Consider the following 21,311-nt stretch of genomic DNA (forward strand, 5'->3'; position numbering starts at 1 on the left):
TCAGATCTGAGGAACACCAGCCACCATCTCACTCTCAATCCCACATTCATCCCGGCCTCTCAGGATCTTAAAATAACCTGCAAAACACACAGAAGATCTGTGTTGCATGGAAAAACAAACATATTTTCCACAATATTTATAACAATAATCATTTTAATAATATATTATGATTTTTTTAAATTAATTAACACAGTATTCATTAAATAAAATAGTAATTTATTATCAAATAATGAATTATTAAGATCTAAACAACATATTTTTCAAAATATTAATAATAATCAATACATTATTATTATTATTATTAATTATAATAATGTATTATTAAATAATACATTATTAATTTAGTATTTAATAATTAATTATTATAAGTAATCATGTATTTTTAATAATAAATTATTATAGGTTATGATTATTCTAAATTATTTCATAATAAATTACTATAATAATGTACCACAAAATCTATTATATGGAAAAAACAAACATATTTTCCACATATATTTTTCATATTAATAATACATTGTTAATTTGTTATTATAATTTATTATCAAACAACAAATTATTAACATATGTACTGTGTGGAAAACAAACAAATGATTAATGTGCTATTTAATAAAGTAATAATGTATTCATTTAATAATACTCATTAATAGATTGTAATTATTATTAGTTATTTAATAGTATATTTTTATAATAATTTCCCACAAAATCTGCATTATATGGAAAAACAAACATTTATAAAACATCTACAATATTAATAATAATAACTTTATTAATACACTATTATATTTTAATTAACTGATACATTAATAATTCATTAGAATTATTTATTATTTAATAATGAATTATTCACATCAGTATTGTATGTAAAAACAAGAATATTTTCCATAATAATAATAATAATAATACATTATTATTCTTTATTAATTAATGCATGATTAACTAATTATAATAATTTACTATCCAATATTAATTATTAAATATTTTTTTAAATAATAAATTCTGATACATTCTATAAAATAATTATATTATATTTATTTTATAACAAATTATTATAAATTATTTAATAAATAAATAATAATACATTATTATTCTTTATTAATTAATGCATAACTAATTATAATAATTTACTATCCAAAATTAATTATTAAATATTTTTCTAATAAATTCTGATACATTTTCTAAAATAATTATATTGTATTTATTTTATAATAAATTATTTAATAATTAATAATAATAATACATTGTTATTCTTTATTAATGAATGCATGATTAACAAATTATAATAATTTACTATCTAAAATTAATTATTAAATATTTTTTATAATAAATTCTGATACATTCTATAAAATAATTATATTGTATTTATTTCATAATAAATGATTATATTTAATAATAATAATAATGTTCCCCATGATAATGTTTCCTGTGCCTCCGTCTCACCGTTGTCGCCCCAGTCGGAGTTCCAGGAGTTGGCCACGAGCCAGAAGGGCGTCCCGTTCTCCTCTCCCCATCCCAGCACCTTCACGGCGTGTCCGCCGAGCTCAGAGCCGCTCACGTGCTGGTAAACACCTGGCAGACCAAACACAAGCACACATGTTGAGTAGCCCTGTGCAGAAGACTGTTAGACACACACAGGTGAGGTGATGGTTTCTGACCGCTCTTGTAGAGCAGAAAGTCCTCATAGACAGTGAAGGCGGCCTCCACCGGCCCGCTGTTGTACAGCTCAGTCATGATCTGCTGCTGGTCCGAGGGAAGGTTATACGCTTTATATCCTGCAGGAGGCCACAGAGAGGAGTTAATGCACTGGAGATTAGCCACGAGAGCAGAAGAGCAGACTCACCGAAGTGTTTGTCCTGTTTGTACGGGACGCTGTAGTGAGGAATACAGGCGGCGGTACACTCAGGTGTGTCCTGCTCTCCGGAGCACGGCGGCCGCGTCCCGTTCACATGATGCTCGCAGGGAGGGATGCTGTACGGTCTGCAACCTAGACACGGCCACACACACCTCACAACTCACAAAATATCACACCACTTCATTTTCAGAAATTACACACACTATTTTGTTTTATTCGATTATTTTTTATATTTTATTTATTTTAAATTTTAAATGTTTTATTTATTTTACATGATTTTATTTTATTCTAGGTCATAGAAATGATCAAAAAGACATCAGAACTCACAAATTTTACAATTATTTTATTTAAATTGAATATGTTTTATTTTAATTTTTTTAATTAATGTATTTTTTTATTCATTTTATATTGTATGTTATTTTACTCTAGGTCTGCAACCTAGAAATGTTCACAAAACCTCATAAATTCTACAAATATTTTTTTTTTATTTCATTTCATTTTATTTTATGCAACCTAGAAAACTTTTTAAAAGACCCAATAACTCAGAAATTCGCCAATTACTTTATTTTATTTCTTTTTTTTAATATGATTTAATATTATATTATATTATTTCATTTTATTTTATTATATAATATTTATTTGTATTTTTTTATGTTATATAATTTTATTTTTTTCTAAGTCTACAACCAAGAAACATTAAACATATCTCAGAACTTTTACATTTTAGAACTATTTTATCATTTTTTATTTTATTAATTTTTAAAATATTATTATTATTTTATTCTGTCTCAACCTAGAAACCAAAAATACCTAAGAAAACCTATAACTAAAGATCACAGAACTATTGTATTTATTTTTTTATTTATTTTATTTTAGTATTTGTGATATACTATTATAGATTTTGTTCATATTTTAAATTGTTTTATTTGTATATTTTCTGCTGTCACTTTAATTTTAGTTAAAGTTTAAATAAATTGTTGTATTTTGTCATTTTTAATTTTTACAAATATTTTGTATAATTTTATTTGTTTTATTTCTTAGTTTTACTTATTTTAGTAGGCTATATCAAGTCATAATACATGAAAATTATAAAAATGGGAAAAAATATAATAAGTTTAAGTTTTTTAAATATTTTATTTCAAATAACCAAAATGTGTTTTGGTTGTAGTTAACCATAATAATGTTTGTATGTGATGAGAAATGATTGAGCGCAGACAGACGCACCCGAAGCCGCACTGGTCACAGCAGGACAGCAGGTCTTCGGCTGAGATCTCTACAGACACGTTCCCTTTGCTGTGGATGCAGATGCGATCTGAGATGGCCTCGACCGCGCCGAACGCCTGCGGGACACAAACACACGCTCACACACACGCTCTGACTGCAGGAGTGTCTTCAGCGCCGGAGTGTTTTTACCCAGCAGGAGCCGCAGGAGCCCTGATCCCGGATCTGACTGAGGGTCTTACAGAAGGGCCACTCCGTCCGCGGGTCGAAACTGACCGGGAGCTTCATGTTGGTGCCGTGTTTCACCCTACAGATGGAGAAAACACCATGTATTACATTTTAATTGATCATTTTAAATTTAATAATTAACTACGAACTAAAAAAAAAAATTCAATTTAATTATTTTTTTAAAAAGTTCTATATGTTTTCTATATGTTTGTCAATGCAATAAATTATTCATCATGCATTATTCTGTTGCACGACATGCAATGAGAAACAGATACAGTTTTATTTCTGTTTATGGTTTCCAATGAAATGATTGTGCATTATATAATCAATCCTGTAAAATCCAGGCATTGCTGCAATAAAAACCAATACACATTGGACAGATGCTTTTATCTAAAGCGACTTACATCCATTGCATTTTTATCATTGCATTTATTATATTCCCTAAACTCAATTGAACTATACAAACATCAATCAAAGAATCTGTATGCACATTAATAGCATTTACATTTAGTCATTTAGCAGATGCTTTTATCTAAAGTGACTTACAAATGAGGACAATAGAAGCAATCAAAGAGCAACAACATGCAAGTGCTATGACAAGTCTCAATTAGCTGACCGCAGTACACAAAGCAAGGTTTTGCTAATTATATAATCGATAAAAAGAATACAGAAAGCTAGTGTTAGAGGTCTTTTTTATATAAATGTATTTCTTGAAGGAATGCTAAAACTCATCTTGTTTATAACCAGTTTAGAGAATATCTATTGAAACCTCATATATCATATGTGACTCTGGACCACAGAACCAGTCTTAAGTGTCAATTTTTCGAAATTGATATTTATACATAATTTGAAAGCTGAATATCCATTAATGTATGGTTTGTTATGATCGGACAATATTTGGCTGAGATACAACTATTTGAAAATCTGGAATCTGAGGGTGCAAAAAAAATCTAAATATTGAGAAAATCACCTTTAAAGTTGTTCAAATGAAGTTCTTAGCAATGCATAAACGTTTTGATATATTTATGGTAAGAAATTTACTAAATATCTTCATGGAAATTGATCTTTACTTAATATCCTAATGATTTTTGGCATAAAAGAAACATTTATAATTTTGACCCATACAATGTATTTTTGGCTATTGCTACAAATATACCCCAGCGACTTAAGACTGCTTTTGTGCTCCAGGGTCACATATAATAATATGATGTGATTATGGTCACTCACGTGTCAGGCAGTCGTGGACCCTTCAGCATCGTCCCGCAGAGAGACTTCAAATGTTCATATTTCACGTTTTGGAAGTTCACACCCGCCTGTGAAGAAACCAGACAGAAGAATAAGAAAGAGAAGAGAGAGCGATGAGCAGGTGCATCAGTATATCGCCTCCTAATAGCACAGTAAACACAGTCAAACTCTCACCGTCCACGTGGTCTTGGCCGTGTTGATGAAGTTGATCATTTCATTAAGAGAGTGTGTGGAGAGCTGCGGGCGGCCGCAGGTGAGAGACAGCAGAGACGCCAGCAAACAGAGACGCCACATCCTGAAAGAGAAGGAAACTAGAGCTATTAGCGGCTCAGATTCACACCTGATCATTAAGATTTAATATGCATGTGCATAAAAAAAGATAAATTAAGACAATAAGAAAAAATGAAAGAGAAAATCTAATAATGAAAAAATAAGACTATTAATAAAAATAAATTAGATAAAATCTAAATAAAATAAAAATATGTACAAAATAATTATTTAGAATTATTTCTTAAATTTTATTGAAATATTTGCTTAACCATGTTTGCAATATTAATGTGAATAAAAAAGAAACAATAAAAATAAGACTCTTATTAATAAAAAAATATTTAAATTTAATAACATCTAAATGAAAAATAAAATACACTGAAAATACATTTAATAATTTAGATTTTTTTTTTTTATAAAAATTTTGATTATATTTGATTAACCATGCTTGTAATATTTATGTGAATATAAAAAAGACAAATTAGGACTAATAAAAAAATAAGACTATTAATTAAATAATTAAAATGTAAAAACATTAAAACTAACAATTTAAATCTAACAAATATGCAACCTATATAAAATCTAAATTTAAAGTAAAATACAAAATATGCATTTTTTAAAACGTTACGTCATTGAAATATTTGATTAACCATGTTTGCAATATTCATTGATGTAAAAACACAGTCTAATAAAAATGAAGACTGTTGATAATTAAAATATAAAATATATTTAAATGAGATAAAATCTAAATAAAAAAATAAAATGCAAAATTACCCCCCCTCCCCTTTTTTTATTTATTCAAACCTATTACAATATCATTAAAATGTTTGATTAACTATGTTTGTAACATTCATTGGTATAAAAAAAGACTAACACAATTTAAGATAAAATATATAAAACTATATTATTAAACATTTGATTAACCATGTTTCTAAGTCTATAAATCATTTTTAAAGAATTATGCTACACTTGCAACTGTTAATGTCAAGGTAAAAACATTTCATGCCACATTATTTTAAATCATTCATTTTAAACATTGATATCCTGTACATTTACATTGTAAAAGCAGACTTTACCTGAGCATCAGATTCTGTTCCTCTGTCTTTGAAAGGGAAGAGTCACAAAGTGACAAAATGTGAAATTTGCTCCGCTAAAAACCCTCGTGCAGTAAAACATCATGTGGCGGACTGTCAGGTGGCTTTTACAGCATCACAGGACGAGTAAAGGTCTGATAAGCAGAAAGTGTTGATGACTGCAGGTATGAACATGTGATTCAGAGCTGGGTTTACTTTCATCACAACAACAGCCAACAGCCAAAAATCTCACCTTTATACAAAACACACCACCTTCATGCTGCTGGAGTGCTCTGGGTGGTTGCCAGGGTGTTGCTACGTGGTTGCCAGGGTGTTGCTACGTGGTTTCTATGGTGTTAACAGTTGCTAGAGCGTTGCTAGGATGTTGTTGAGTGTTGCTAATGTAATCTGGGTGGTTGCCGGTGTGTTGCTATAGTGTTATAGTTGCTAGGGTGTTGCTAGGATGTTGTTAAGTGTTGTTACAGTGTTCCAGGTAATTGCTAGAGTGTTGATAAGGTAATCTGGGTGGTTGCCAGGGTGTTGCTAAGTGGTTGCTATGATGTTATCGTCACTAGAGCGTTGCTAGGATGTTGTTGAGTGTTGCTAATGTAATCTGGGTGGTTGCCGGTGTGTTGCTATAGTGTTATAGTTGCTAGGGTGTTGCTAGGATGTTGTTAAGTGTTGTTACAGTGTTCCAGGTAATCGCTAGAGTCAGGGCCGAACTGGGACTTAATTTCAGGTCAGGAAATCTCACATTCATCCAGGCCACACAGAATAAAGAGGCCAAAATAGTACCTTTAGGGGTACAACGGCTTGTCACTGGAGCAGTACCCTTAAAAAACACCTTTGTACCTTTTTTTACCCCTAATGGGTACATATTAGTACCTTATAGTAATTTGTACACATAAGGTACTAATATTTACCTATTAGGGGTAAAAAAGGTACAAAGACGTCCTTTTTAAGGGTAGCCTACAGCTCTAGTGACAAGCTGTTGTAGCCCAAAAGGTACAATTTTGGCCCCTTTTTTCTGTATATAGCCTATACACCTACGACAAATTCTGAAACCACAGATAACCCTATAATTTAAAAAGGTCTAAATCCTTGGTCTGGGGCCCTGGAAAATAATTAAAAGTTGTCTCTTGAGTTGCACCTTCACTTACCTTTTCCCCAAAATCTCTCTCTCCCTTTTTTTTCGTGTACCTGTCAATTCTTCACCAGCAGGTCTACTGTTAGGATTAGAACTGTGTCCACCTTGTTGCAAAACGACCACCTCATTGCAATTTGTTATCACAGAATGTTATTTGTCTTAAAATGACTTAAACACCCAAGATTGAACAAACCTATATTTCATACAAAGATATCAAAACACATTTTCTAAAGTGCCTAAAAGTCAAAATAAGTACAATATATGTACTTCATATATTGTCACTTCACTTCACTTCACTTCATATATATTTTTTTGAAAAATCCTAATACTGAACACACCATTGCATTATTAGGGTGTGATATTGTGTTGCTGTCTGCTCAAGCTCCCTCACTTCCTATACAATAAATCCATGTGAATATCTGTCTGCTAAATGTATTAATGGAACTTTCCAATCGATAATGATGTCCTTTAGAAAAGTATTCTGAATGATGGTAATAATAGGGTGCCCCTGATAGGTGCTAGCAGTTTAATACTCAACTACGTTAATAACGACAAAACTCTTATAGATGAAACTGACCTGCACCTGAAGTCCTAAACAGGCAGCTACCAAACAGGGTAGCAGGCCAAATCAGCCACCAGGCCACTGGGAATTTCCCCAGTGCTCCCGATGGCCAGTCCGGGCCTGGCTAGAGTGTTGATAAGGTAATCTGGGTGGTTGCCATGGTGTTGCTATGGTGTTAAGAGTTGCTAGGATGTTGCTGAGTAATGCTACAGTGTTCCAGATGATTGCTAGAGTGTTTCTAAGATAATCTGGGGGTTGCCATGGTGTTGCTAAGTGGTCACTATGGTGTTATAGTTGCTAGAGCGTTGCATTGATGTTGTTGTGTTGTTACAGTGTTCCAGGTATTTGCTAGAGTGTTGCTAAGGTAATCTGGGGGTTGCTAAGTGGTCGCTATGGTGTTATAGTTGCTAGAGCCTTGCATTGATGTTGTTGTGTTGTTACAGTGTTCCAGGTATTTGCTAGAGTGTTGCTAAAGTAATCTGGGGGTTGCTAAATGGTTGCTATGGTGTTATAGTTGCTAGATCCTTGCATTGATGTTGTTGTGTTGTTACAGTGTTCCAGGTATTTGCTAGAGTGTTGCTAAGGTAATCTGGGGGTTGCTATGGTGTTATAGTTGCTAGATACTTGCGTTGATGTTGTTGTGTTGTTACAGTGTTCCAGGTATTTGCTAGAGTGTTGCTAAGGTAATCTGGTGGTTGCTATGGTGTTATAGTTGCTAGAACCTTGCATTGATGTTGTTGTGTTTTTACAGTGTTCCAGGTATTTGCTAGAGTGTTGCTAAGGTAATCTGGGGGTTGCTAAGTGGTCGCTATGGTGTTATAGTTGCTAGAGCCTTGCATTGATGTTGTTGTGTTGTTACAGTGTTCCAGGTAATTGCTAGTGTTGCTAAGGTAATCTGGGGGTTGCTAAGTGTTCGCTATGGTGTTATAGTTGCTAGAGCCTTGCATTGATGTTGTTGTGTTGTTACAGTGTTCCAGGTAATTGCTAGTGTTGCTAAGGTAATCTGGGGGTTGCTAAGTGGTCGCTATGGTGTTATAGTTGCTAGAGCCTTGCATTGATGTTGTTGTGTTGTTACAGTGTTCCAGGTAATTGCTAGTGTTGCTAAGGTAATCTGGGGGTTGCTAAGTGGTCGCTATGGTGTTATAGTTGCTAGAGCCTTGCATTGATGTTGTTGTGTTGTTACAGTGTTCCAGGTAATTGCTAGAGTGTAGCTAAGGTAATCTGGGGGTTGCTAAGTGGTCGCTATGGTGTTATAGTTGCTAGAGCCTTGCATTGATGTTGTTGTGTTGTTACAGTGTTCCAGGTGGTGGCCAGGGTGTTCCTAAGTTCCTAAATGCTAAAATACCCATCACCATTCAATGAATCAAATTAAATAAATTTTTAATATATTTATTATCTCTAAATGTATTTACAATTGAAACTCCCACATTACATAGCAATGCTAATTAAACCGATCTTTGATCTGTACAAAGTTCTGGCTAGCTTTTCCACATAAAAGCTGAATATTAAGGGCACTTTACAGTCGTCTGCTGTAGTTCAAACGTTGGATATTTGGTTTTTACTCCGCAGTGACTAAATATTCAAACTGACCCAATGAAAATGGACCAATTCATGTGCAAAACCAGACTGGAATCTAGGGTTTCACAAGACCAGACAGATGATAAACGTCTTTGACACTTCTGTTCTGAAGCCACAAACCACACGAGTGAATCTGATGAAAGCAGTCAAGAACACGTCTGCTCACTTTACACCCCTTAATAAAAAAACAGACAAACAAAGAAAAATCTATTTTTTGGACGATTCAAAGTTTGTGCAAAAATTTCCAAAATTATTATTTTTTTTTACTATACATTTTATATAGAATTTTTAGAATTATTTTATTCACAAAAATCTAGTAACAGCACTGAGAAATTGTGTAATGAAAATAATGCAATAAAGGATTATAATGCATTATTTTAATTAGACAATTTCTTAGTGCTGCTGATATTAGATTTTTGTAAATAAAATAAAATATATAAAATAATTCCATCATTGTTTTTTACACTGTGAAGTTTTATAATATATATATATTAATATAATAAATTCCTATGCAAAAAATAGTAATGGTCTAAGAATTTGGCTTTTTTTAGGGTAAATATGATCTAGACATTGACAAATTTCATACATTTCACCCAACAAAACTAAAGTGATGAATGGTTTTAAATCAGCAGACTGCAACTGCTTGAGAGTCAAACAAAAGAACCAAACAAATCTCTGTCCAAATGATAAACAGTGATTATTTTATACTAGAATGAAAACTTTTTCTGCACGTGTTCTTGACGTTTAGGATGATTTGATGGAACAGAACAGAAAATCAACAGATAAACCTCAGCGTCATAAAAATAACTTTAGAATAATTAACATCTGAGCGTCTCAAATGCAGCTACATAAACATCCATCGAAGACGCACAACTGAACACAGAACCACCGAGTGAAACTCACAAAACAAGTCATCAGACCATATCTCACCACAAAAACAAAAGAAAAAAAACTATATTTTTAATATGTATTTCATGTATAAGCACTAATTAAATATATGAAACTATATATGTAGTTTTTACATATGTACTTATATTTAATTCGTTTTTATACATGAAATGTATAGAAAAGCATGTGTATGCGTGTGTGTGTATATATTATATAATTAAAGGGATGTAATTTGTTTTATATATTAATAAAAATCATTAAATATATAAAAACTACATGTATAACTTTAATTAGTTATATATATATATATATATATATATATTTATATGTACTTATTTTTATACTTTTCTCCCTCTCTCTCTCTCTAATATATATATATATATATATAAAACATATATAAAAACTAATCATAATTATATAACAAATTTAGTTATAAAAAATTATATTTAAATATATATATATAGAGAGAAATAAATAATTATTTTCTATATATTCCATATATCAAAACTAATTTGATTTATAAAAATTATATATATATATATATATATATATATATATATATATATATATATATATATATATATATATACACACACACACACACACACACACACACACACACATACATACATATAATTTTTATAAAAACAATTTTTTTAATTTTTATTATTGTTTTCTCATTTGATTTTGGGGTGAAAACCTGAACAACTTAAACAGAAAGAAACCCAAGACTCCCAGACTCGTGGCTGAAGCGCAGTGGTTAGGCAGAGTGAGTTTGTCTGCTGTCTCAGTGTCCCTGCATGTCGGCGCCCCCTGGTGGCTGGCCGGCCGTGGCGTTCAGGTACTGCCAGCTGAGCGCCGCTAACAGCATGGCGGCCGAGACGTAGACGGGAGAGATGTGGTGCGCTCGGGACGAGAGCGCGGCTGGAGACAGGCTCTTCTCACAGATGAGGCTCAGGATGTGCAGCGTCTTCTCTCGGGACGGGTCCGTGGCTGACACCTTCTGCAGGATCTGAGGAGAGGAGAGATCAGGATTAGTGGAGCAAATGGCTGCGCTACAGAGGACAGCGAAGCGTGTTTTAGGACGCACCTCCTGACTGTACTGCGCGATGATGCTCTGGACGGCGCCCATGTTTGTGGCCTGCATCATGAGGGTCACCGCCTGACCCTTCCGGATCTTCACCACACCCTGAAACACCTGAGGATTGTTGTAGCACGCCGACAGAGTCGCTATCGCCATCACCTGACCGGAGGAGGAACAACACAAAGCCAGTTAGGATCATGCATCAGGAACGCCAACAATTTGTGATCAGGGTGCGAATTTCGGGGGGGGGTTTTGGGGGGGGGGGGGGGGGTCTTTACCCTCTTCAACTTAAAAGTAAAAGAACACTCCTTTTTTTTGAAAACTGAGTTTTCCAACTCCCCAAGAGTTAAACAGTTGAGTTTTATCGTTTTCGAATCCATTCAGCCGATCTCCGGGTCTGGCGGTAGCACTTTTAGCGTAGCTTAGCATAGATCATTGAATCGGATTAGACCGTTAGCATCGCGCTCAAAAATGACCAAAGAGTTTCAATATTTTTCTTATTTGAAACTGGACGCTTCTGTAGTTACATCGTGTACTAAGACTGACGGAAAATGAGAAGTTGCGATTTTCTAGGCCGATATGGCTAGGAACTATACTCTCGATCCGGCGTAATAATCAAGGAACCTTGCTGCCGTACCATGAGTGCAGCAGGCGCAATAATATTATGCAGTGCCTGAAAGTAGTCCCCAGCTATATCACCTTGATTATTACGCCGGAACGAGAGTATAGTTCCTAGTCGCAGTGCTTGTCACTGTCACTTTTTACCCAGCCGTCCAATCAGTGAAGGAGGGGCGGGACTAATACCACACCGACCAATCATCCTACTTCTACAACAACTGAACTACAATAGAGAAGTTAAAATGCATTTGTATATTCAGTAATATTCTTAAAAATGAGATACTAGTAATTTGTTACAGCTGTGGATATTCCTAATCATAGCAACCAAAGCGTCTCATCTGGAAAAACACTGTGCCATGAAAGCGTTGTCAAGCGCCAGCAGCTGGTCGTTTGAAGAAGAGAGCCTGACATTCTTCAGCTGGCTAAAAACTCTTTGGTGGACACATGTTAATTAAATATGTATTGTTAGGTATATGGCCAATTAGTCTTTTTGGCATTTAAGCAATATGTAGCCAAACCTGAGAAAGTAGACACGCACGTAGCGGTTATAAATGGGGGATTATGCTAATTGTGAATGAATGTGCACGAGCGGCCTATTTACTAATGATTGGAATGCATTAACATATCTATCCGGAGGAGAGTTTTCGGGAAGGTCCGGTTTACACGCAAATTACTCCGAATTTACTCCTATATTTACGAATGTTTCATGAATGAGGCCCAATGTCAGTAATTGCAGCAACGAAAATAAAGCCCTCGGAGAACTGTTATGCATCTCAGATCAACACACGGCGGTGTTTCATTAATGAATCCACATTTTTAAACGAATCGAGTGAGTCAATGATTCAGTGAGCCATTCATAAAGGCAGTCACTTGGTTTGTTTTTTCAGTCTTTTCAGTGTTTTTTTTTCTAAATTAACACAATGATAACTATTATCATCAATTATAACTTTATCTTTAAGTAATCGGCACATGATGTGCATGTTAATGAATTAATCTCATTCATTTGAGATACATTTTATTACTTAATTATGTTTTTTTATATTCTTTTAAAAAATGCATTATATTTTTAGTTTATTAACTTTATTTCAGTTTTAGTCATTTTAGTACTTAAATTAAATTCTGCTTTCACAACTGAAATAAAATGTTTTTGAATTAGTTTTCATTTGTACTTTTTCAGTTTTTATTTAAATGTTTGTTAAAGTTTTAGTAATTTAAAGTTTGTCATTTTTATTAGTTTTAGTTTTGTTTTTAAATATCTGTTTTATTTTTATACATTTTTATTTCAGTTTTAGTTTTAGTAATTTTAGTACGTCACCCTCACAACTAACTGAAATACGTTTTTTTATTTTATTTTATTTTTTGCTTTATTTCTAATACTGTTTTTCATTTAAATTGAATGTAAATCTTGTTAGTAATTTAAGTTTTAGTGCATGTTTGCATAGAAAAACAACGTACAGCAGCAAAAAAAGTATCCATGCATTCATCTGTGAGCAATTTCTATATTCCCTATATTTATTTCTATAATCCGCACCCTTATAGCATTAGCTAACTTCGTAATGCGCTCACTATCCCCTGTGTGAGACCTGAACCCCCTGAACACGCCATTAAACGCCACATAAACAGATGAAGGCTCAGCAGTCAGCGTGAGGAATGAATCAGACCTGAGGAATGGCACAGAAGTTGAAGACGCTCTGGTTGCGGAGGCGGGACAGATATGTGATGACGTCTGGGACGTGATGGAGAGCATCAGTCACCAGCAGGTTGAGGCAGGACAGGGCAGAGCTCAGGTGCTGAGGATGAGCCAAATCCTCCAGACGAGACGCAAACTGACTCCAGGCCTGCGGCACACAAACAGACATCACTCACACATGCACTGATCACAATCTCACCAGCAAAAGAATGTAAAAATGCTACGGTACAAAAAAAAAAAAAAAAAAACTGTAATAAGTCTAACGGGACATTTTATGCCATTTTACACGAAAATACTGTTAAATGTACAGATTTTGGAAGAAACAGCAATGCAAAGAAAAAGCAAAAAGCAACAGTGGAAAAAAAATGCAAACTGACATTCCCACTATTACTTAAAATAAAATAAACATTAACTGAGAAAAAAATTAAAAACATTAACTGATAAAAAAAAAAAATAATAATAATATTATATATATATATATATATATAATATATATATATATATATATATATATATATATATATATATATATATATATATATATATATAAAATATTTTATTTCAGCTAGTTCACAAACAAATAAATAAAATTACAAAAACACACAACAAAATTGCTAAATGTTTAACTAAAATTTAAATATATAATAAAAACAAAAAATAAAGTGATTAATTTTGTTTCATTACTTGAAATAAAATAAAAACTAACTGAAAAAATATTAAATAGAATTTCTTTTTTTAATTTAAGCTTGTTGCCAAAGCAACAACAATTAAAATTTTTGTTTAATTCAAGTTAAAGTACTAAAATGACTAAAACTAAATAAACAAAAACAAAGCTTTTTATTTTTTTAAAAAAGCACACAAATAAATTGCTAAAACTTTAACTAAAATTAAAATGAAAACTAAAAATATAAAAATAAAATTAATTCAAAATGTTAAAAATTATAAAAGTGTATCAATGATACTAAAATAACACCGGTACAAAACAGGTTTTACTGTAGTGAAAGTCAAGATTCACTTGCACAATTCACAGCAAATGTAAAGTTTTTCTCAGTCGCTTTGGTGCATTTCTCGAATCATCCTTAATATTTGCAAAGAAGTATGTGTATTTCTCAAAACAATTCATACAAATAGACCCACATAATGGATTACCTGCAAAAGCCTGTAACTTACTCAAAATCTTTAGCTCATCTCTCAAAAGTAAGTATTTATGTCAATGAACATATCAGTGCCATCAGAATGAAGAGTCCTTGTGTCATTGTTCACAAACAAGATAGTCAAAATGCTTATTGCACTCTGTTAGTATTGCCTGATGTAAACTATGACAACAGTTTGGATGACAGTCACTGTTGAAATGCAGAAGGCTGCACTTCTTATGTATGCCATATATCCTTTCAAAAGTACAAATTTACACATTACTGTATGTGGGATATTGATTGTTTCGAAATGTTTGAATTACTGAGGATACGGTCGATCTCCCAATATTTATCTGGACCCTTCAGCCATTGTAAGGCCTTGATTGACAACATGCTCCTCAATATTTCATCTGATATGCACCTCTGTCCTTGGCCTCTTGCTCTGTTTGGCCTCTGTACTCTTCCACGCATCCTTACTCATCTTCTTCCTCTCGTCTGTTGTCTTGTGTCTATGTGTTTTCCAATTGAAGATTCATGAAATGCACCTTTGAGCTATCTCAGAGAATTGGTTGATCTATTTACAACAAAAGACTAATAGAAATGTGTAGAAAATATGCTTGACAGTTTGTGACACTAGATCAACCATTGTGCATTTAATGACTTATACTATGAACTAACAACTAGATGTTTTGAGGGGGAAGAGAATTATATAATACATTTTGAGCAACATGATATTAGGAAACCGCAGACAAATGAACATAATCAGTTGCATGATTGTACCGAAGCAACCGCAACTTGTTCAAAAGAATGAGAAACTGCTTTTATGATGTGCACAAGAGACTAGATGATGTGGCACCACAGTGGCTGAGAAAAATTGAATGTTCTAAATGGAATATTAACATTGTATCAGTTAATGAAATGTACACTCTTTTTTTTTTTTTAAATGTGTAAAGTCTTGGCAACCACAGCTGCCGGGAAGAGAGCAGGGTTAAAGGTTTGTACCTCCTGCGGCCAGAAGGCCCTTCCGTCCTGCTGGTCCTCCAGATAGTCCCTGATGATGTTGGTCTTCTGGAGGAACAGACCCATGGAGTTCGCCAGCTCCGTGTCCCGGCCCACCTCAGTGTCCTCCAGCTGGGACGCCGAGAACAGACGGGACAGACCGATCCCCACCAGACCAGCCACATAATGACAGTACTGAGGGAGAAACATTTATACACAGACGGTCAGATGTTTACAACATTACACATGACAAACGTCTCATGCAGAATGTCAGACATGCTTTAAAATGTAATGAGAGCACTTCTGCATCAGTTTGGTCAGTTATATGTATATAAATCTCCATGCAGATGGATAAACATCAAACCAATACGTCAAATATGCGTGTGTGTAAAGTTAACCTTGTCCCAATCCTTCATGGAGGAAACCTTCTTCTCCAGGAATTCGGCCATTCCCACACCCATCCGGTGACAAATGTCTGAAATCACGTCACGATACTCCTGGCCCAAATTCCTGAACTCCACTGAAATCTGAGGAAAAGGGAACGAAAGTGTGCATTAAAAAAAGCATAAAATAAAAACAACAAAAAATAATAAACAACAGAGAAGATATTAAGCGCAATTAAAAATGCAGCATTTTACAAAAGCAGCAAACAACAACATGAAAAAATTATAATTTATAAAAAGAAAAAAATCATATTTCTGATTTAAAATTTTAATATTTAAAAAGGTATTATTTAATTCTTTTTATTTTAAGATTTTTTAATATAAATAATAACATACTTGTATAAATGGCCATTGTAGCACTAAATTAAATTTGTTGATTTATGTTGGTTCAAAAATGCTGTATTATATAAAAAAAATTGTATTGTATTTTTTTATATATTTTTATAAATCAAATATTTTATATATAGATACATTTTGTGTTTATATATATATATATAATATTTAATGTAACAATATAAAATGTTAGAGTAAGAATCACAACTGAGAACAAATGACAGTAATACTCATGAATTTATAATTAATAATGTAAAATTTATAATTTTCAAAATCTATATATTATTAAAACAATCTTATAACTGTAATGAAAATGTAAAATTTGAATTTGGAGATAAATTGCTTTTAATTATTATCAAAATAATGCCAAAAAAAAACACAATAGTTGCAAAAAAATCCTAAAAATATGCTTCTTTTATGCAAAATACAATTCCTTACATTTTGATTGTGTTATGTTGTACTGACCGTGGGGAAATCCTCCAGCACCTGCCGGTCCTTCTCTCTGCTCTCGCTGAAGCTCCACTCCGGCTGATAGAGGAACGTGTGGAAGTCCTGCAGCAACGGGACCTTCTTCTCCAGCGGGATGCTCATGTCGTCCTCCACGGTGTCCAGAGCTCGCAGAACCAGGTAGAAAATACACACCGCATGCCTGAGTGAGAGATTTAACACCCATGAAGATCTGCAGTGCATTCACAGAGTGAACAAACAGCATCTATATATTGAGCAGCTGATATAAATACAGCACAGCAGGTCCAGAAACATGCCGCACATCACTGAACGAACGCTTTACATGTTTTACTGTAATATTATCATAAAAATATGAAGACAGAGTGTGCACAATTTTTAAAAAGATAAATGCAAAATAGCAGATTTATATTGTTTACAAGTTAGAGTATAAATTGTTATAGAATTTATAGAAATCTTGCATTTTGCATATATAAATCTGCAATTTTGCACGTGTGTGTGTGTGTGTGTGTGTGTCTGTATACATTTATACAATGGACAGATATGCAAAATGGCATTATGCATTATATATTGTGTGTATTTTTGTGTGTATATATTTGTGTGCACACGTGATAACATACAGAAAATTGATTTCTGTAACTTCCATATTCCTATATCTATGAAATAATATTAATAATAATATTAATGCACCTTTGTATCACATATATTAATCTACCTCTATACACACACATACATATATATGAAAAAAATATATATATTATATTATATAATTTCTATAACTGTTACTGCATACACACAAACATGTATTTATAAATTGTATACATTGAAATATGTACTTAGAGAATGTATGTACTAACTTATAGAACGTAATTTATAGAGTATATAAGCATGCAGGTTTTACATACACAGCATATACTGTATAAATACATGCAAAATGCCAGATTTCTATAACTTCTATTACATAAGGTATAACTTATAAACTTGACAATAAATGCCGTTTTGCACACACAAAGATAGGCTATATTCATAAATTGTATATACTGAATTATGTAGCCTACATAGAGAATGTATGTACTTATAACTTATAGAATGTAAATTATAGAGTATGCAAGCTGACAGGTGTGTTTTATGTGCATGATATTAGCATAATGCAAAAAACTGCACAGAAGTTCCTCACGTTCATGTGATCTCGAGCAACTTCTTAAGAAGACACATGCTCCTCAAGGTCATATATAACCACAAACCTAAGCACACTTAAATGCGCCCAAAATGTGCATATGCTTCTTTGCACAGCGCAGCGCTTCTAAAAGCGGTTGTTTACCAGCGGAGGTCACGGATCTTACCGCAGCTCTCCGTCCAGGGCCTGGATCACCGCGGCGAAGCTCCGGCTGGTCTGGTTCAGATACGCGTAGCAGGTCCGCAGGGTTTCGCTCATGGAGTCCTGGCAGGAGAAGCACACATAGGCGGGGTGTCGGTAAGTCCGGAGCGGGTGAGGAGAACGGGTCACCAGCCGCCCTTCCTGCGCGCTGCGCCGCCCGCCGGAGAGCACCGAGCGCAGCGACAACGAGCGCTTGATCACGGAGAACGGCGCGGCGCTCTTACCGCCAACCCCAGCCATGAGCGAACGAGCTCCTGTGACTCCTGCTTCTGTTTACAAGCAGTGCAAAACTTCTCAACTTGATTTAAACTCTTAGTAAAGTCATTCGCCTGAGGGGAAATGAAACAGCGCGTCAAGAGTGGCACGTTTTTAATGCACGACTGATATAGCCTATGTCGGTAATCTGATATGTAAACAGACTATTAGAGCGTTTCACCTCATATTTAGGTTTCTTATTGGCTAGGGTTTGATTCTCCTCCCCGCTTTTAACGATAAAAACACGCGTGTTTTCAAACCGACTGCAAAATACCGCGGCAGTTTGCCAAAAACGCACCAGTCGAGTCAGGCATGGACACACCCACTCAAACTTTTTACCACATTTTAAAATAACAGCAAAGTGATCATCATAACTGTGTATGGGACATATGTGGTGACCGAAGCATAAAAAAATAAAATAATAATAATTAAAACTCATATAGACCACAAAATGATTCATAAGGGTCAATTAAAAAAAAAAAGATTTATACATAATCTGAAATCTTAACAAATAATCTTTCCATTGATGTATGGTTTGTTATGATCGGACAATATTTGGCTGAGATACAACTATTAGAAAATCTGGAATCTGAGGGTGCAAAAAAATCTAAATATCGAGAAAATCACCTTTAAAGTTGTTCAAATGAAGTTCTTAGCAATGCATATTACTAATCAAAAATTACGTTTTGATATATTTATGATAAGAAATATACAAAATATCTTTATGGAACATGACCTTTACTTAATATCCTAATGATTTAAAGAGAAATGTATAATTTTGACCCACTCAATGTATTGTTGGCTATTGCTACACATATATGTGCTACTGATGAGCTCCAGGGTCACAAATGAGCTTCTAGTAGATTATCCAGATGTACGATTGACACATGTTGCTGTTTTTCTTCAGTATCCACTACAATTTATGCAAGTTAAAAAAATAGCCTAGCCTACATATAAAAAAAAAAAAAAGAAGTAGATTTTTAATGAAAATTAATTTCAAGCATTTAATTAGTCACGTGTGTCCAAACCTTTGGCTAGTAGGCCTATTACACAGGCATATATTAAAACGACATACTGGATCGTCAAATTATATTTATACAAACTAATATATGGTAGATGAACTATTGCATACGCCATGCAAATCTCTTATATTACTAACAAAAAGATTAACCAAGCAATGCAAACAACACTTAAAACAAGCTCATTCTTGACGCAATACAGTTTTAAAATCTACTAATGTAGATTCCCTGCTAAAAAACAAAACAATAGAAGCCAATAGAAACCATCACAGAAATCCCAATGGTTTCCATTAAAATACCATTATAAACCATTAGCTTTTTCCAGTAAAACCATTACAAAATTCCTTTTTGTAGTGTGTTTTGGGCATTTTTCCAATAGGATTTAACATCCCACCAATAGAATCCATCACGTACCAGTAGACACCATTATAGTTTCCATTAAAACCAGTACAATTCCCATCATAACCATTAAATCCATTATATTTTCTATTGTGTTTTGGGAGGGGTTCTCTTGTTTTTTTTCAGCAGGGTTTAAAAGCATTTACAGTTTACATTAACAGCAATAAAACAACCCAAGGAAAACAAAAGTATAAAGATACAGCGACATCCAGTGGTACATCTATCTATCTATCTATCTATCTATCTATCTATCTATCTATCTATCTATCTATCTATCTATCTATCTATCTATCTATCTATCTATCTATCTGTGTTTATCGGTGTGGATGTGGATTAGCTGTCAGAGCATCATCACCCCTGTCTGACTCTCTAGTCGTCAAAGCTCATTATATAAGACGAATCCTCGGGTCTCCTGTCTGTTAAACCTAGCCTTCCCCTCCAAACCAGGAATAAATCAAATCCAGTTGATGCTGACACTGTTTATGCACTGCTTGCTGGAAAAGCATCAATAATATGACATCTTTAGAACTGCTGTTGATGCATTGTACTTAATCTCTGCTTAATCTTCTTAAAATACGTGTTTTTTAGTGTTCATGAATAAAATCTGACATGCATAATGGCAGATAAATGCAAAACGTATTGTGCATGGACATGAATGTTAGAGATGAACGCTCAAAATGCTTTTACTTACATAATCCAATTTAGGCATAACAGAACGACAGCCTCCTATTTTGTATTTAAAGAGGTTGATTATTTCTTCCGGGTGTCCGAGAGACTTGAGGATGTCCATTTTCGCCCGTGTGTTTATGAGGACGCTTTTCTTAACAGGTGAGCTGAAATTCACGCGCTGCTATTTCCATTCAAACTCTACAGAGATCCAGGACAGCATCAGCTAACCTGCGCTGCTACAATCCCTCACTCACACGATCGTCTGACTCCTCTGATTGGCTGAGGCGTCATGGGCCTAGAGCGCATCGACCAATGAGAAGCGAGAGCGACTGGTGTGATGGCCCGCCCAGTAGCCAGTAGGATGGACGCAGAGCTCATGCGAGGCGCTGATTGGTCAGGCTGGTGATGATGGTGTAAATACAAAGAAACGGAGTCACCTCCGGGGTCCGATCCATCTGAGATGATTTGAAAGATTCCAGATTTTATAATCTTGATAAATGATGTGTGGCTAATTTGGTTCTTCAAACGAATTTGCGTATTAGATTAAAATATCTGGCCTCATGACATCATATCATTAAAAAAAAACACCTGATAAAACTTTGACAAATTTCTGGACCTTTATAAGGAAACAGCCAAGCGAGCAAAACGAAATTAATGTTATAATAGATAAATTAAATGTGCACTTTTTTTTTTTACATGATCCCTAATTATTTATATTCATGATTTCTAGTATTTGTGCAGGCTTTGCATTTTTATTTCAATGTT

The 21,311-nt window shown here is 33.8% G+C and overlaps 2 protein-coding genes across 3 annotated transcripts; both read right to left on the reverse strand.

Moving 5' to 3' along the window:
* On the reverse strand, positions 1 to 4,840 carry LOC306879972 (cathepsin B-like; the record flags this gene model as incomplete). The annotated part of the gene is made up of 8 exons (XM_079433204.1): positions 1 to 77; positions 1,441 to 1,569; positions 1,656 to 1,772; positions 1,841 to 1,984; positions 3,000 to 3,192; positions 3,266 to 3,380; positions 4,529 to 4,614; positions 4,721 to 4,840. The coding sequence occupies 8 exons, from the start codon at positions 4,838 to 4,840 to the stop codon at positions 1 to 3; spliced, it is 981 nt and encodes a 326-aa protein (XP_079289330.1).
* A 5,862-nt stretch (positions 4,841 to 10,702) lies between these two features.
* On the reverse strand, positions 10,703 to 20,815 carry LOC306880118 (squalene synthase-like). Of its 2 annotated transcripts, XM_079433438.1 has the most exons (8): positions 20,569 to 20,815; positions 18,170 to 18,267; positions 16,827 to 17,010; positions 15,984 to 16,112; positions 15,589 to 15,780; positions 13,425 to 13,601; positions 11,152 to 11,304; positions 10,703 to 11,073 (listed from the first exon to the last, which is right to left on the reverse strand). In XM_079433438.1, the coding sequence occupies exons 1-8, from the start codon at positions 20,665 to 20,667 to the stop codon at positions 10,849 to 10,851; spliced, it is 1,257 nt and encodes a 418-aa protein (XP_079289564.1). In that variant the 5' UTR covers positions 20,668 to 20,815; the 3' UTR covers positions 10,703 to 10,848. The 2 variants fall into 2 exon arrangements, with proteins under 2 accessions (XP_079289564.1, XP_079289563.1); XM_079433437.1 differs by lacking the exon at positions 20,569 to 20,815 and having other exon boundaries at positions 18,170 to 18,767.
* Positions 20,816 to 21,311: the final 496 nt, after the last annotated feature.

This window comes from Barbus barbus (assembly GCF_936440315.1).
Source record: "Barbus barbus genome assembly, chromosome: 14".
NCBI lineage: Eukaryota > Metazoa > Chordata > Actinopteri > Cypriniformes > Cyprinidae > Barbus > Barbus barbus.